This window comes from Delphinapterus leucas, chromosome 2 (assembly GCF_059928025.1).
Source record: "Delphinapterus leucas isolate spDelLeu-1000000601 "Yukka" chromosome 2, BTC_Dleu_Yukka2, whole genome shotgun sequence".
Taxonomy (NCBI): Eukaryota; Metazoa; Chordata; class Mammalia; order Artiodactyla; family Monodontidae; genus Delphinapterus; species Delphinapterus leucas.
In genome coordinates this window covers 97,554,308-97,573,399 of record NC_143130.1, presented here as the reverse complement: position 1 = coordinate 97,573,399, position 19,092 = coordinate 97,554,308, and the positions used below count along the sequence as shown (strand labels likewise).

The 19,092-nt window shown below is 35.6% G+C and overlaps 1 protein-coding gene and 1 non-coding gene across 2 annotated transcripts in view; one reads left to right on the top strand and one right to left on the bottom strand.

Moving 5' to 3' along the window:
- The window catches only part of KNL1 (kinetochore scaffold 1), a 65,956-nt gene that overhangs the window by 5,314 nt on the left and 41,550 nt on the right, over positions 1-19,092 (top strand). The window contains 7 exon segments of the mRNA XM_089907354.1: positions 262-315; positions 1,388-1,427; positions 3,392-3,457; positions 7,584-7,645; positions 15,006-15,058; positions 15,956-15,989; positions 18,214-18,251. Coding sequence (XP_089763480.1) covers positions 281-315; positions 1,388-1,427; positions 3,392-3,457; positions 7,584-7,645; positions 15,006-15,058; positions 15,956-15,989; positions 18,214-18,251 — 328 coding nt within the window. The 5' untranslated portion in view covers positions 262-280.
- TRNAG-ACC (transfer RNA glycine (anticodon ACC)) lies at positions 18,589-18,661 on the bottom strand. Its single transcript has one exon. It is a non-coding gene; the product is annotated as a tRNA-Gly (tRNA).

Here is a 19,092-nt window from a genome sequence, read left to right as displayed (position 1 = left end):
TCCATATCATTCCAATCAGAGTTAGTCACTGATTTCCTCTTGAATATGAGAATTTTCTAGGATTGGTCATTATTAGAGAATAGTTTAAAATCCTCAAAATTTCTCATGTTTCATAGCCCCATAGTGAAGTTTTTACTTTTTTTGGCTCTCCCACAGAAAGTAATCCTGAAATTACAACTCTGCTCTGCTCTTAATCTCTTCACAGATTACAACTTCTCTTCCTTTTTTCTCACCTTTTCTCATATTGTGTATTTGTTACAGAAACAGTTTTTCTTCGAAAATGGATGGGATGTCTTCAGAGGCTAATGAAGAAAAGTAAGTTTGGGAAATGCAGCTAAAAATGTTCAGCTCTTTATCAGGGAAAGATACTTTTCCAATTAGTAAGACATGTTTATAACTTCTGAAATGTTTTCCCAGTCTGTTCCAGGGAAAAGAAGTAAATGTTACAAGGTCACAGCACTCCCTGCCATATCTTTATATAAACTCATCTAGAGTCAAAACTGAGAGGGACTTTAGAGACCACTTCCTATCTCTTCAATTTAAGGATGAGAAAATTGAGGCCCGAAGAAATGAAATGATTTGTCTAAAGTTGGCATCACAAACTAGTGGCAGTTTACAGCCTACAGGCATATATATATATGACAAAGAAAAAATTGTCGAAACAATAAACAATGTTTTTTAATTTTTGAATTAATTGCCAAAATTTCAAGATTTCATACAATAATTAGATTTTCAGCTTTTCCTGAAAAATCAAGTGGTGCAACACTGGGCTCATATTCTTGCTTGGCAACAACCAACCTGAGCAGAGTACATAATAGCTGTGATGATCAAACCAGGCAGGAAGGAAACCAGACTAAGTTGTCTGTTTGGCTACCACAGCCAGTTGAATATTCAAAACCTGCTCTAAAAATCACACTGTAGTAAAACCAGAACTAGAGTCTCTTGATTTATGGTCCATTTATCTCTTTTTTTTTTTTGGCTGCACTGCAGCTTGCAGGATCTTAGTTCCCTGACCAGGGATTGAACCACAGCTATAGCAGTGAAAGCACTGAGTCCTAACCACTGGACCGCCAGAGAATTCCCTTTCTTTTTTTTTTTTTTCTTTTGGTCCATTTATCTTATAATTATGCTTATATAAATCAATATGGTAAATTTGTTTTACTGATTGTTTTTCAAGAGATATTCTTATGGTATACCATATGTATTTTAAAACACTGACTTTCTAAATACTGAATTTAAGTCTTATAATATAAATTTTATTAAGTGAAAGTGACGCCAAGTGTTAAGTGATGACCAATTTAAAAGCACGTAAGGGATGTTGTAATGATGGGTGTTAGAAATTCAGTTTTTTACCGCTATGTATGTAAATTTTTTTTTCCTCTTTCAGTGACAATGTAGAGAGACCTGTTAGAAGACGACATTCCTCAGTAAGAAACACTTATTTGAGCTAATAATTGTTACCTTTTATTGAATAATGTCTACATACCATAGTAATTTTGAATGACATCACCATCCCAACCCCCCTGGCTTCTATTGCTCTCTGGATAAAGACTCAAATATTTAACCTGGGCTTCCCTGGTGGCACAGTGGTTGAGAGTCCACCTGCCGATGCAGGGGCACAGGTTCGTGCCTTGGTCTGGGAAGATCCCACATGCTGTGGAGCGGCTGGGCCCGTGAGCCATGGCCGCTGAGCCTGCGCATCCGGAGCCTGTGCTCTGCAACAGGAGAGGCCACAACAGTGAGAGGCCCGCATACCACAGAAAAAAAAAAAAAAAAAAATTTAACCTGATTACACAATTCTGTAAATATACTAAAATTCCTATTTTATGGGTTTCATGGTAATTTAATACATTCTATGCTGTGTAAATTATACTTTAATAAAGCTGTTTAGAAAATATATTTAAATGTGTACAAAGCTGTAGCAAGACACACAATAATCCAACTCAAACCGATTTAAGCACAAAATTGATTGGGTTATGAAATTGAAAAAATCCAGAGATAGGGATGATGTTAGGCACAATTTAACCAATCAGGTGTTCCAACAGTAGCACCAGAGGTTGTAGGGTACTTTCACTGTAAGCATCTTTGCCACAAACACTTTTGCCACATAACTAATTGGCAGCAGTGCAGTTTAGCTGTAAAGGTTAAATAACTAATTGATAGTTTGATTTCATTTCTTCATTGATGCAGTACTCTCATTTTTATATTACATAAATCTGAGATACGCCAAGGTCTCCAAGGCAGAGTTGAACCCATTTCTCCCACAGAATTTTGGAACATCTCTCAGCAGACATATGGCATTATGCCAAGAACAAACAACAGTGTGGAAGGGTTTTATAATGCAATACAAAGCTCAGTTACAAATATGTATCCTAGTATTTGGAAACTGATAATTTGTCTTAATGAATAAAGAAATTTTAATGAAAATGAAAAAGCGTGATGCCAAATGAAGGGAACGAATCAATAAACTAAAAAATGTATAAAATACTATGAGCAAAAGACAGAAGGCAAGTGCTTAGGTACAACCCACAAAATAAAATCAGTTATTTGCTCAGTATTGCCATGAATCTACACACATTTTAAATGTATTCAAGTATTTCATATCTTGCAATAAAGTCTTTAACTTTCTTATTCATTTTTCATGTTTCATTATGTCCTCTTTAATGTCCCTCTTTTATCTTTTATAGCAAAATTGCCTTACGGCCAGTTAGTTATGCAGCAAAAATGTTTGCAGCAAAGATGTCTGTGACAAATATGCTTATGGTGAAAGTACTGGACATGATCACCAGTACTAGGATTTCATTTTTTTTACTCTGATCCCTTTCTCTGGGTAATCTCCATTATCAGAACGGGCTCTCCCTCTGTGATTACTACAGTACATCTAGCTCTCCCAACTTCCAGGTTCAAGTCCTACATGAAAAATAGTGTCTGTTTCCTCAGGATAAAACAAAGGAAACAGAATACTCAGGATTGAATCATGTTGGCTTGATTGTCTTGACCGTATCTTGATATGGGTCAAGTCCTCATTACCAAACCGGTCACTATTGACAAAAGAATATCATGTGCAGATTGTTCTCAGCCAGGGCTACCTGTTGAACCTAGAGTTGGAGTAGAGCTTTACTGAGACCACATGGGATGAGAGTAGGCAAAATAATTGGGGAATGTGGGCAAGGAGAAGGGAATAGATGCCGAATATTTAAAGCAGCCACAAAGTATACCACTGAGCAATATGAGTTTGAGGAGTTTTAGAGGTTTTTACAGGAATTTTAGCATCTCTACCTTTCTGCTCATGGTATAACTTGAAGTGATTATTAATAGACATTGCAGATTTTCTTGAATAATTCTGTTCTAGATTTTGAAATGCAGATTTTCTTGAATAATTCTGTTCTAGATTTTGAAACCCCCAAGGAGTCCTCTTCAGGACCTCAGAGGTGGGAATGGGAATGAAACTGTTCAGGTAAGTCTCTGGTACAAATGCTTTATAGATGACTATTTTCAGTGATTTTTTTTTTTTTTTTTTTCTTTTGCGGCACGTGGGCCTCTCACTGTTGTGGCCTCTCCCGTTGCGGAGCGCAGGCTCAGCGGCCATGGCTCACAGGCCCAGCCGCTCCGCGTCATGTGGGATATTCCCAGACCGGGGCACGAACCCATGTCCCCTGCATTGGTAGGCAGACTCTCAACCACTGCACCACCACGGAAGCCCTCAGTGATATATATATATTTTTTGTCAGTGATATTTTTAATAGTTAGAAACTTTATTAGCTATATGAAGGGAGAATGTCATAAATGATTCTCAACTGAATATGTACAAGTAAGCATCCCATGGCCTTAAGGTTAAAATTCAAACACTTGAGCAAGCTGGCACTCTTGATTTTTAACCCCTATTTGCTTTTCCAGACTTCTTTCTTGCCACTCTTATACATGTATCTCACCATTCAGAACTGTTTACCATTCCCCAAACAGACATGAACTGTCAAGCCTGCAGGTATTTACATGTGATGTTACCTCTGTCTAGATGGCTAGTCCCTCATTCTTCATTTATCTGCCAATATGTTATTAAAAATTTTTTTTTCAAACACTGAAAAGTAGAAAGAATTTTAGGGTGAATGTTCATATAGTCATTACCTAGATTCTATAATTAATATTTTATCATACTTGGTTTATCATATATTTTTAGTCCTCTATTTTTAAAATTTATTAATTAATTTTGGCTGCGTTGGGTCTTCGTTGCTGCACATGGGCTTCCTCTAGTTGCGGCGAGCGGGGGCTACTCCTCGTTGCGGTGTGCAGACTTCTCATTGCGGTGGCTTCTTTTGTTGTGGAGCATGGGCTCTAGGCACATGGGCTTCAGTAGTTGTGGCTCACAGGCTTAGTTGTTCCGTGGCATGTGGAATCTTTCTGGACCAGGGCTCGAACCTGTGTCCTCTGCATTGGCAGGCGGATTCTTAACCACTGCGCCACCAGGGAAGCCCTGTAGTCCTGTTTCTCTGGTAATTCCTATTTGTTTTCAAGACTCAGTTTTGGTATCATTTCTCTCAGAAAATCATCCCTTAACACCTTCTATTGTAATTGTTTACTAATGTCCATTCTAAATTGAGAACTCTCTGAGGTCAGGACTTCGTTATGTGTTTTTTAATATATTATGCCTGGTATATAGTTCATTTTTAGTACATTTTGTTGATGAATGAAATGCATATAGTTTTGGAGACCATATAATTCTGAGTGCTTACACTACTTCTGCCTCTCTTATCTTTCTATTTCTCAAATACATCAAGCCTTTCCCTGCCTCAGGGCCTTTGCACATGCTCTGCCTAGAATGTTTTCCCTCTGCCCAACTCTTCATCTGACTACTAACTAATCCTTCAGGTCTCAACTTAAATGTACTTCCTCAAAGAAATCTTCCATGATTATCAGGCTAAATTATTTTTTTATATACAGTTTTTATTCACACCACTCATTACACTTTGAATTTTATATTTTTGTGGATTTTTTGTTTTAATCTGTTTCACCATTAATCTGCATTAGAGTAAGGACTGTATTGTTTCCTTTACCAGTCTTTTTCCATCACTCAGCACGGGATTTGGTATGTGTGGGTTTTTTTAATTTAATGAATGTTTGAATGAGTAAATTACAGATTCATAGACTCATAGAGCTTTAAAAACAACAGGACCTCAATACTAATCTTGAATCTAGTTCCTTCATTATATAGATGAGAAATATGAGGTCCAGAGATGTTAAATGTTTTGTCTAGGCCCACACAGTTAGTGGCAAACTTCAAACTGGAGCTCTAATCTCCTAATTTCTAACTCAGTGCTCTTTCCAATATACCACACAAATTTCAGGGGTTTTTAGTAAGAAATGCAGTAGTATTTACTATGTCCATAATATTGTCATTATTAAGCTCAAAGCTGCCTGTAGTGTCTGCCAAAGATCTTAACAGAGAGGATGATTCTTTGTTTTAACAAAACTTGTCCTCAGTTATCCAGAATTAGCACAGTTAAAATTCTCTATGTATTTCATTTGTTTTTGTCTTTTGCTTTTTGTGTTCGGTATCTACGTGAGTAAAAATGTTTGCCGTTGTTAAGGAAGATGAGGGAAAATAAAAGTAGTATATTATAATGAAAAGATGCTCAGCATCACTAATCATTAGGGAAATGCAAATCAAAACCACAGTAAGATATCAACTCATACCCATTAGGATGACTACTATTAAAAACAGAAAACAAACAGAAAATAGAAAGTGTTGGCTAGGATGTGGAGTAATTGGAACCCTTGTGCACTGTTGGTGGGAATGTAAATGGTGCAGCTGCTGTAAAAAACAGTGGTTCCTCCAAAAATTAAAATAGAATTACCATATGATCCAGCAATTCCACTTCTGGGTGTATACCCAAAAGAATTGAAAGCAGGGTCTTGAAGATATGTATACCACTGTTCATAGCAGTGATATTCACAGTAGCCAAAAGGTGGAAGCAACCCAGAGTCCTTTGATAGATGAATGGATAAACAAAATGTGGCGTCTATGGAATATTATTCAGCCTTAAAAAAAGAAGGAAGATGCAAGAGGGAGGAGATATGGGGATATATGTGTATGTATAGCTGATTCACTTTGTTGTAAAGCAGAAACTAACACATCATTGTAAAGCAATTATACTCCAATAAAGATGTTAAAAAAAAAAAGGAAATTCTGATATATACTGCAACATGGATGAACCTTGAGGACATTATGTTAAGTGAAATAAACCAGTCACAAAAAGACAAATACTTTATAAATTACACTTATGAAGTACCTACAATAGTCATATTCATAGAGACAGAACGTAAAATTGTGGTTGTGGGGAGGTTGGCGGGGAAAAGGAGGAGTTGCTTAATGGATATACAATTTCAGTTTTGCAACATGAAAAGATTTCTGGAGATTGGTTGCACGACCATATAGAGGTACTTAACACTACTGAAGTGTACACTTAAAAACAGTTAAGGACTTCCCTGGTGGCGCAGTGGTTGGGAATCCGCCTGCTAATGCAGGGGACGCCAGTTCGAGCGCTGGTCCAGGAAGATCTCACATGCCGCAGAGCAGCTAAGTCCGTGAGCCACAACTACTGAAGCCCGCACGTCTAGAGCCCATGTTCCACAACAAGAGAAGCCACCGCAATGAGAAGCCCGTGCACCGCAATGAAATAAATAAATTAATTTAAAAATCAGTTAAGATGCTTCAGTATGTTATGCTAAGTAAAATAGTCACAGAAGGAAAAATACTACATGATTCCACTTATATGAGGTGTCTAAAATAGTCAAACTCATGGAAGCAGAGAAGAGAACAGTGGTTGCCAGGGACAGAGAGGAGGGGGAAATGGGGAGTTGCTAATCAACGGTATAAAGTTTCAGTTATGCAAAATGAATGAATTCTAGAGATCCACTGTACAACACTGTTGCTATAGTTAACAGTATTGTATCGTACACTTAAAAATCTGTTAAGAGGGTAGATTAAGTGTTCTTACCACAACAAAATTTTAAAAAATTTTTTTTAATTTTATTTTTTGTACAGCAGGTTCTTATTAGTTATCCATTTTATACATATTAATATATATATGTCAATCCTAATCTCCCAATTCATCACACCACCCCCCCAAAATCAAAATTCTTAAAAGTGGCTAAGATGGTAAATTTTATGTGAATTGTATTTTACCGCAATTAAAAAAATTTTTTTAATCTTGAAAATAGTATAGTAAGGTTACCATAATAGGCAACATATCACTTGTTTTGTTCCCAGTCTTTCTTCTACTTAATTGCAAAATAACCATTCATTTAAAGGAGAGAGAAAAGGTAAGGGATAGTAATCACCTTCCTTAAAAATGTTGTTTTTGTCACTGTGCTTATTTTCACATTGAAAATCATATTCATGTTAAGCGCTTCTATACTGGAATTTTTTGGAGAATCAGATTAGTTATGAAAATTAATGATATCACATTAATTCAGAATAAGAACTGGTCTCTGTCTATCATAATCTTGGAGACCTAATTCACAGTGGTTTCATTAAAAATCATACCATATAAAAAAAAATCATACCATATATTCTCTGCCCTTAGGAATCCAATGCTTTGAGAAATAAGAAAAACTCTCGTCGAGTCAGCTTTGCAGATACTATAAAGTAAGTTGAAAAGAAAAATAATTAAAATGTTACAGGTAATACTTTTTGTGTGTCACACCAAATGTGTTGGTACTAACTGATTTGGATAATTTGTGTTTCAATTAGAGAAGCTTTAGAAAATTGTTATTTAAAAGGCTGTTATGCTTAAAAGAGAAACATTGAAAGCATCCCCTTCACAGTCCAGAACAAAACAACTATGTCTTACGGCTGCTATTTAACATTGTATTGGAGGTGCTAACCAACAAAAAAAAACTAGAGAAACAAAATGGAGTTACAAAAATTGGAAAGATGGGGATAAATCTGTCACCTTTGCAGATTAAATAATTGAATATTAGGAAAATCCAAGAATATCAATTGAAATACCTCTGTAAACAGGAAGTAGCAGGATACAAAATTAATATTTAGAAATTAATATATTTCCTATATAAAAATAATAACCAGATAGAATATAAATGTCCTTTTTCCATTATATTATATTTAGTTGCTGTAAATTTAATAATAAAAGAATATAAACTGTACAGGGATTTCCCTGGTGGTCCAGTGGTTAGGACTCCGCACTTCCACTGCAGGGGACACAAGTTCGATCCCTGGTCGGGGAACTAAGATCCCAGATGCCCTGTGGCATGGCCAAAAAAAGGGGAAAAAAAAGAATTGTGCAAATGAAGATAAGTTTCTGAATAAAAAGATTTAACATCATAAAGATATCACTTCTCCCTAAGTTATTAATTTAATGTAATTCTTATATGTAATGTTTTTATGATTATTTTCTTGATGCTGAGCAGTATATTTGTATTTCCTCATTGATTGAAGAGTTGTTTAATTGAGAATTTTAACATTCATATCTAGGTGGTAAAGACATCTTGTGGTCATTAATTTTCAGTTATATTGTAGTGAGAGAATGCTAATTTGTATTATTTTGATTTTTATTGAAATTTTCTGTGTGGTCTTGTATATGATCAGTTTCTGTGAATGATCCATCCACTTGAACAGAAGATACATTTTGTATTTTAGGGTGTAGAATTTGATATATATCAAATATATCCATTTTATGCATGTTATTTGGGTCTTCTGTAATTTTATATAATTTTAGTCACTTTAATCTGCATGAATTGTGAGAGAGGTAAATTAGTCTGTAACTGACAGTGCATCCTACTCTTTCCAGTAGTTCTTCTTTATGAATGTTTATTCTATGTTTATTGGTGCATAGTCATCACTGTTATATCTTCATTTGGGATTGCACTTTCTAGCATTATGAAATATTCATCCTTGCTTTATTGCTTTTTGACCCAAATTCTACCTAGACTGATGTTAAATTTTCTGCCTTTGTTATATTTTTGTTTTCATTTTTGTGGTATATCTTTGTGTAATGTTTGACCATGTATGAGCAATGGTAAAGTTAGTCTATTTCCTCTCTCCCAACCCAATTTTACTTACTAATATACTTTTGTACTATTAAATATGCTTAAACTTCAAATAAAACTTCATTGTATTATATGATATCCTTTGGCATTTATAATGGATGAAGTTATTGGCCTACTTCTTCTTCTCATTTTCTCCCCCCATTCCCTACCCATCTTTTTTTAAAATTTTATTTATTTATTTATTATTTATTTTGGCCACGCTGGGTCTTCGTTGCAGCGTGTGGGCTTCTCTTGTTGTGGTATGCGGGCTCTAGAGTGCGTGGGCTCAGTAGTTGCGACGTGTGGCTCTCGTTGGGGCATGTGGGCTTAGTTGCAGTATGTGGGATCTTAGTTCCCTGACCAGGAATCGAACGTGGTCCCCCTGCATTGGGAGCACGAAGTCTTAACCACTGGACTACGGGGGAAGTTCTTCCCTCACCCCACCTTTTTTTTAAGTTGTATTATATCTCTTTCTCCCTTTCTCTCACTCTCTTATCTCTCTATCTCTCTCTCTGGGTATTTGACATTAGGTCATCTGTCACATTTGTGTCTTAGTTGTATTCTATATATTTAAATGTTCACATCAGTTCTATTACTATAGTTGCCCTAATTATCTCTTGGTTGGCCAAAGCTTTTTCTCTTATGTTTTCCCAAGAAAGGCTCATTGAAGCCATACTCCCTGAGTTCTTGGGCGCTCAGACTGTTAGTCATAGCCTTTATACTTGAAGATTTAGCTGGATATAAAATCTTAAGTTCACATTTTCTTTTTTTCACTTTGAATATGTTTTGTTTTGTTTTTGTTTTTGTTTTTTATCAAACACCAAAGTCACTGAGGGTTTTTTTTTGTTTTTGTTTGTTATACAGCAGTTCTTATTAGTTATCTATTTTATACGTATTAGTGTATGTATGTCAATCCCAGTCTCGCAGTTCATCCCACCACCACCCCACATTTTCTTTAAGGAACTTGTTAATGTGATTCTGTTATCTTCTGGCATTGAATGTTTCTATAAACAAGTCAGAGGAGAGCATGATTTTTCCCCCTCATAAACAACTAGATCTTTTTGACAGGCTACCTAACAGATTTTTTTTTCCTTTATCTTTGAAGTTTATTGACTTTACTTGGATACATCTTTATTTTGACTGTTTTGGGTCTTGAATCTTGAATTAACCTTTAAATATCTTTTTCTATTTCATTATTTAAATTTCGTTAGGGACTCCATAATTTAGAAACACAAATTATGTTTAGATTCTTTGCTTTTCTTCTGTATTATTTTCTCTCTTAAGTCCTTTTATTTTCTTTTACTTTGTTCAGTTAAAATTTTTTTCTATGTCCTTTACCATATTTTCCAAGATACTTACTTACCCTTATGTCTCTTCCAGTTTTGCCTTCATTCTGTGATGATTATATTTTTTCTTCTGCTTCTTTCATGAGTTTCATCTATTTGTGTGTCATTTCCTGTTTTCTTACCATCTTTTCCTTGAGTTCTTGTATTTCTGCTTTCATTTCTGTCTTTGATAGAGATGATTGATTTGTTATGTTTTTTAAGTCCATAAAAAACTGTATGCATACAATTTTCATTTTCTCTGGGACAACATTTTTCTGAGTGTTTTTCTTAAGTTATGTTATACTTTGCTTTCTTTTAATCTTATGGTGTCCTTATAGATTGTATACTTTTTACTCATCATTGAATGGGTTGGGTTTTCCTGAACCACCTATTTTCAAGACATTTCTGTGGAGGGAGAGGGGGTGTAATGGTGTTCCAGGGTACCTGTCTTTTTGTAAACAGGCTCTCCTTTTAGTTATCATAAAGATAGCTTATCTACTTAGTATCACCTTCTTCAAATTTTATTTTCTGTATAATTCAGATTTCTTTAACTTGGCCTATTGTGAGGTGAGCTCCTAGATCAATTTAACCTTGAATTTAAACATTTTAGGATGAGGCTTGATTGTTTCTTGTCCAGAAATCTTCCTAGGAAAGTCCTGGGCTTTGATCTGCATTGTTTCCCATTCCTCATTTGTTCCTCTCTCTCCTCCGAATTCTTTATCTTAACAAACCTTTAGGATCAGACAGATTAAAGAAATTCAATTCTGTATTTGCCATATAAAACATAATTTTGCATTAGGATAAGTTTATAGTTGCCCAGGATTTCAGTTGTGGGGCTATTGGGAACATGTTTTCTTCTTTTCCTTAGAGGAGTAGTAAGTAAATGTTGGTAAGGGGTGAAGAAGGGGGTTCCCACTTAGCTGCAGACTATGTGACATCTTTCTGTTACTGAGTAGTTCCAAACAGTAGGTACCTTCTGAAATATAAATTCATTGTTGTCAATTGATAGTAATTTTAATTGTTTTATACTTCTTTTCTATCCATCTTTTATCCACAAATGAATAAACATCTTCCTGGATAAACATGAGTTGTCAATATTTCATATGTATTGAATTCTGGGAGTGGGGGGTGGGAAAGACATAGTAAGATTTGGTATTATCAGGGAAGACTAGCTATTGCCTGCCAGTAGACTTCCCTAGGTGGTATATTCCTTGGTGACGTTGCTACTGTCTTCCTAGATCTTGCCCTTGGCTTTGCAGACTCCGTATTGTTTTTTTCTGTACCAAAAATGGGCCTATCTCTTAGAGATGGACTTCTACTAAACAGATTCACTAGAGATTTGTGTATAAATAAGAATGCTACTACTAAATATATCATGAGAACCAAATCAAATGAATCAGAACCCTTATTTGAGTAGATCAATACATTCCTTATAGGCATTCTACCTAAGAAAGTAAATTATAATGTAAATATGGCTTGCTGATCATGGAATCTGAACTGTTAGTTATTTGAATGGTTCAGAATGTTTAATGGCACCAGGCTAATGAATCCATGTCCACAGTAGGTACATACACACCTGTTGCAAGCCTTGAATGATTCTGTCTGTATACTCCCAGTATACTCCTTGAATAGGTGTGACCAAGGTTTGATTTAACAACTCATTTTCTTCCCTTTGTTTCAGACTGACTTTTCCTTCACGTGCTGTTTTTTTGTTTTTTTGATTTTTTTGGCTGCGCCACTTGGCTTGTGGATCTTAGCTCCCTGACCAGGGATTGAACCCAGGCTACTTGGTGAAAGCACTGAGTCCTAACCACTGGACTGTTAGGGAATTTCCTTACATGTTTTCTTTAGGAATATTAATGTTAATGTAAAAATAACTATTTTAAATTTTCTGTTAAGCATTTGATTGTTCCTTGTGCTGTGTTAGATATTTTTGTGTAAATTACCTTTTATCTTTTGAGTTACTTCCTTGGGATTATAGTCCCCAAAGTAGAATTGCCGGACTTAAAAGAAGCAATGGTTACATAGTCATTATTACATTTTTGTTATTGGTTTTAGTACCTCTAGTAATGTACCTTTTTTTTCCTAAGGCACTGTAAAGATTAGATTTTAGCATTTAATTTTAGCTGATTTTATTGTTATCTTAGTTATTTTAATTTGTACTTTATTTTTCATTACTATTTTTTCTATATTTTGTTCATTTATGCTTTTTTTTCCTTCCCATTTTGAAACATTTCATTTTTTATTTCCTTGTCTACCCAGACGATATTGAAGAAAATATTTTAAAGTTTTTGTTTGGTTAAACCCTTTAAATTTTGTGTTATTAAAGCATGTGTCTTTCTTGGTTCATAAATCATTTTTGCAACAGATTGTACCTTTGAAAGCTTTCCTTGTGTCACAGATACTATATAGGTTGAAAAAAAAAATGAGAGAGCAAGGAACAACCATAATTAAGATAAATATCCAGAAAGATAAATATGGAGGAAAGAATTATTTTGCCCTTTCAGTTAGGTGTCTCCATATGTTTGCTAAATATGTTTTATTAATTATATACATTTACAACTTACTCTTTGTCTACCTAATATGTGGTGTTCTAAAATTTGGATCTTAAGGCATCTAAATATATTTCTGCATTTTCTTCTTTGTATTTCTTTCATTTTTTTCCTCTGACTTCTTTTTTTTACATGTAATTTGGTTTATTCATTGTTAGTTTTCATTGATAACTTTCCTCCTACTGTATGATAGCAACCTTGTTTAGTTCTAATACTTTATTGCTATGAAACTTAGTTAATGTGTTGGATGACTTCATAATTATCTTTTCTGTTGTTTGTCCACAGATAATTTTTAGCTGTGAAAATTTTTAATTTGTAACTTACAGGTTGTAGATTGAGTTTAAAATTTTAAAAAATTTAGTCAATAGCCATTTTTTAATAGGGTAGCTCAGCCAATTTACATTTGTTAAAATCAGTACACCTATTCTCCCTGTATTGTTGGTTAAATTTAACTTTATTGTTGCAGATTTTTGTTTTGCATTTAAACAAGAATGGATATTGGATTTTATAAATGTTTTTGACCATCTATTAAAATAACTAGAGTTTTTCCCAGTTTAATCTTTAATATGATAAAACAAATTTTGGGGTGTTGAGTTATCTTAGCATTCCTGGGATAAATCCATTTCAGTCATAAAATATTCTTTTATTGGGTGGGCCAAAAGGTTCATTCCGTTTTTTCTGTAAGGTGGCTCTAGTAGCACTTAGTGTCTTTAACTTCATTCGAAACAATTTTGTTAGATTGTATGTGACAGCTGTTATATCAGCATGCATTTTAAAAAAGACTTATCAAAATTGGTGAATTTTTGTATAGCCATTTTAATATTGAAGTTGGAAGAAAAAAAGCAACATTTTCGTCATATTATGCTTTATTTCAAGAAGGTAGAAAAGCAAGTGAAACGCAAAAAAAGATTTGTGCAATGTATGGAGACGGTGCTGTGATCGATCGAACGTGTCAAAAGTGGTTTGCGAAGTTTCATGCTAGAGATTTCTCACTGGATGATGCTCCATGGTCAGGTAGACCAGTTGAAGTTGATAGCAATCAAATCGAAACAATAATTGAGAGCAGTCAGCGTTATACCATGAGGGAGATAGCCGACATACTCAAAATATCCAAGTCAAGTGTTGAGAATCATTTGCACCAGCTTGGTTATGTGAATAGCTTTGATGTTTGGGTTCCACATAAGTTAAGCAAAAAAACCTTTCTTGACCATATTTCTGCATGCGATTCTCTACTGAAACATAATGAAAATGTTCCATTTTTAAAACAAATTGTGATGGGCAGTGAAAAGTGGATACTGTACAATAATGTGGAACGGAAGAGATCTTGGGCAAGTGAAATGAACCACCACCAACCACACCAAAGATGTTGATGTTCTGTATATGGTGGGATTGGAAAGGAGTCCTCTATTATGAGCTTCTTCCAGAAAACCAAATGATTCATTCCAACAAGTACTGCTCCCAATTAGACCAACTGAAAGCAGCACTCGACGAAAAGAGTCCAGAATTAGTCAACAGAAAACGCATAATCTTCCATCAGGGTAACACAAGACTGCATGTTTCTTTCATGACTGGGCAAAAACTGTCAAAACTTGTACGGGAAGTTCTGATTCATCCGCCGTATTCACCAGACATTGCACCTTTGGATTTCCATTCATTTTGGTCTTTACAACATTCTCTTAATGGAAAAAATTTCAATCCCCTGGAAGACTGTAAAAGGCACCTGGAACAGTACTTTGCTCAAAAAGATCCATCTTTTGGGAAGATGGAATTATGAAGTTGCCTGAAAAATGGCAGAAGGTAGTGGAACAAAAAAGGGTAAATACGTTGTTCAATAAAGTCCTTGGTGAAAATGAAAAATGTATCTTTTATTTTTACTTAAAAAACCGAAGGCACTTTTTGGCCTACCCAATAAAACATTGCCAGGGAATTCCATGGCAGTCCAGTGGTTAGGACTCTGTGCTTCCACTGGAGGGGGCACAGGTTCTATCCTTGGTCAGGGAACTAAGATCCTACAAGCCACACCATTTAAAAAAAAAAAAAAAAAACCTTGCAGATTTTCAGTAATCTTTATTTTGTTTTCTAGAGTATTCCAGACAGACCCTCATATGAAAATAGTGAAAAAGTCAGAAATTTCAGGTAAATTTGTTACTGCAATCCCTGCTAAATCTGTTGTCTATATAATTATGCTGTGGTTATCTAACCAGATAATTGGTATAACTTAGTATCCATCTTATTGCTCAAAAAGTGTAACTTGTAGAGTCATGTACCAAAATGTTCATTGCAGCTCTATTTACAATAGCCTGGAGATGGAAACAACCTAAGTGTCCATCATCAGATGAATGGATAAAGAAGATGTGGCACATATACACAATGGAATATTACTCAGCCATAAAAAGAAATGAAATTGAGCTATTTGTAATGAGGTGGATAGACCTAGAGTCTGTCATACAGAGTGAAGTAAGTCAGAAGGAGAAAGACAAATACCGTATGCTAACACATATATATGGAATTTAAGGGAAAAAATGTCATGAAGAACCTAGGGGTTAGACAGGAATAAAGACGCAGACCTACTAGAGAATGGGCTTGAGGATATGGGAAGGGGGAAGGGTAAGCTGTGACAAAGCGAGAGAGAGGCATGGACATATATACACTACCAAATGTAAGGTAGATAGCTAGTGGGAAGCAGCCGCATAGCCAGGGAGATCAGGGAGATCAGCTTGGTGCTTTGTGACCGCCTGGAGGGGTGGGATAGGGAGGGTGGGAAGGAGGGAGATGCAAGAGGGAAGAGATATGGGAACATATGTATATGTATAACTGATTCACTTTGTTATAAAGCAGAAACTAACACACCATTGTAAAGCAATTATACTCCAATAAAGATGTAAAAAAAAAAAAAAGTGTAACTTGAGCCATGGGGGGCAGAATGAAAGGTACATCGTTAGTATTTTTTTTTATTGTTAATGTCCTTATGCAATTTTTCTAATGCTTAATCAGTGTATTATTGAAAAACTTTAATCTTTTCTCTATTTATAGAAACAGGAGCAGGAGGAAATGTCCTATTTATGCAGTAAGTAAAAAAATGTGATGTAAATTATACTTTAAAACTTGTTTATTCCTATTAAATGAAGTGTTTTTAAAGTTAAAATTCTTTTTGTTTTTTATTTCCATTTCCTTTTGTGGAATACTTAGGATTAATTCAGAAAACAAATTCTTTGCATAATTTAATATACTGCTATAGTTGATAAGTATGTGCATTGTACACCTTATCCTATTAAGAGGGATGAAACATTCTACTTTCATATATAAATCCTCAAATACATGAGCTAGTACAAAACAATAAATACCAAGTCCTCAGATTTTTTTCATTAAACTAGTTTTTCTTATTATAACATTAATACAAAAATTAAATAGCAGTAGGCTTGAACAAATGAAAACATGCTTATCTTAATCATAAGAGAAATACAAACTTAGACTATATTGAGACATAATTTTTCATCTAATCAGTTAAGAATATAGGTAAAAAGTCTCATTGCTAGTGGGTATATATTGTAGAAGGCAATTGGCAATATCATTCAAAATTTTAAATGCACATGCTCTTTGGCTCAGAGATTTCATCTCTGAATTTATCTTACCAATACACTTGTAAATGTGTGAAATGATGATATAAAGTTATTCACTGTAACATTTATTTTAATAGTAAAAGATGTAAAAGATCCTAAATGTCCATCAGTAAGGGACTGGTTAAATAAATTACAGTTTTTCCATGTAATTGACTAGTGTTGAGCTGGAAAAAAAAAAAAGATTCTCGTTATATATTGACACAGAAAAATCTCTAGGCCATATTACTTAGGCTCCTCACAGATAACCACTGTTGATAATTTTGGATGTCCTTGCAGAAATTTTATATGTATATCCAAGTGCATGGTTTATCTTTAGCTTTTTTTTTTTTTAGACAAGACAAAAATGGGATCACTCAATGTCTTTGGCACTTTCCATGTTGTTACATGTAGATCTACCTCAGTCTATTATAATCTGTTGTATGTCTGCACCAACATTTAGTCAGCTCCCCATTGATGGACATTTGGGTTAACTTTTTTTTGGCCACGCCCTGGGATCTTAGTTCCCCAGCCAGGGATTGAACCCGGGTCCCCTGCAGTGGAAGCGCGGAGTCCTAACCGCTGGACTGCCAGGGAATTCCCTGGGTTGTTTCCTTTGACTTACCTTTTTTTTTTTAAAGCTAAATTTCTAGAAAATGAGTTGCTTTACAGGTCATTCGTTTTTTCGTTGTTTTTTTTAAATTTATTTTAATTTTGGCTGCGTTGGGTCTCCGTTGCTACGCTCAGGCTTTCTCTATTTGCGGGGAGCCGGGGCTACTCTTCATTGCAGTGCGGGCTTCTCACTGCAGTGGCTTCTCTTGTGGCAGAGCACTGGCTCTAGGCGTGTGGGCTTCAGTAGTTGTGGCACGTGGGCTCAGTAGTTGTGGCTCCGGGGCTCTAGAGCGCAGGCTCAGCAGTTGTGGCTCACAGGCTTAGCTGCTGTGAGGAATATGAGATCTTCCTGGACCAGGGCTTAAACCCGTGTCCCCTGTGTTGGGCAGGAGGATTCTTAATCACTGCACCACCAGGGAAGCCCCTACAGGTCATTCTTTAAAAAAAAAAATAGGGAATTCCCTGGCGGTCCAGCTGTTAGGACTCCATACTTCCACTGCAGAGGACCCGGGTTCAATCCCTGGTCAGGGAATTAAGATCCCGCGAGCCTCGTGGCACGGCCAAAAAAAAAAAAATTATTTTTAATAAAAAATTAGAAAAAGCAAGCAGCATGTATTAAACATATTTTTATAGTGTTCTTGAAATTTAGATATCTGAAAAAATTTAATGGTAAGGTCCTTTAATTGCCTTGTAATTTTTTCTGCCAGTATTAGATGTCTTTTTTTTTTTTTTTTTTAATTTATTTTTTGCGGTACGCGGTCCTCTCACTGTTGTGGCCTCTCCCGCTGCGGAGCACAGGCTCTGGACGCGCAGGCCCAGCGGCCATGGTTCACGGGCCCAGCCGCTCCGCGGCATGTGGGATCTTCCCGGACTGGGGCACGAACCCGTGTCCCCTGCATCAGCAGGCGGGCGCTCAACCACTGCGCCACCAGGGAAGCCCAGATGAGTCTTTTTTTAAAGATGTCTTTGGAGTTTTCTGCCAGTCACCCTGCGAAAACCTATTGCCTACCCTACTCTTTCAACTGTTGTGATTCTTGGTAATTGTCCAGAGTATAGATTTTTAAATTACTTTATAATTTTTAGGAATAAGAATCCAGAAGATAACTACTGTGAGATAACTGGTGAGTATGATCAGAGTACTTTTCTTATCATACGTTTTTCTCTTTATCTAGATTCCTTGAAAAGTAGTATGTAAGAGAACCATGAACAAAAAATGTAGAGAAAGTGTTCTTCTTTACACAAAATCTTTAATTTAAAATTTCACAAACTTACTAATATTTCTTTCAAACCTGCTGTTCCTGTTGTTCTCTGTCTTGAACTCCCACTCACTGTCATTCACTCAAGTCAGGAATTGAGTCATGTTTTACCTTTTCCTCCTTTCCCCATATCCATTTGGCCCTATTCTCTTTGATTTTTTTTTTTTCTTTTTTTCTGGCTGTGCGGCTTGCGGTATCCTAGTTCCCAGACCAGGGATCGAACCTGGACCTCCTGCAGTGGTAGCGAGGAGTCCTAACCACTGGACCACCAGGGAATTCCTCAGGCCCTATTCTCTTTCAATTCTGTCTCCAAAATATCTGTCCCATCTGTTAGTTATTCTCTGTTCCTTCTGCCTGTATTTGAATTCAAGCCCTCGCTGTTCTTTCTTGAGCTATTGTATTTAGTTTCTTATCCTTCTAGTCCATTCTACATATTTCTAAATCTTATCATATTACCTCCCAGCTTACAATTATTCAGTGACACTATTTTGCTTACCGGATAAAACCCACACTCTTTAGCATAAACTTGGAAAACCTTTTATAATTTTTTTCTCCAAGTTTATCTCCAGCCCTTTATAGGCATCTTGTGCTCTAGCCCATGAATAACTACTTGCAGTTTCCCATGTGGACTTTTTTCCTGCCTGTATCCATTTGTAAATGCTATTTCCTCTGCCTAAAGTGATCTTCCTAATACAGTTTGTCTAAC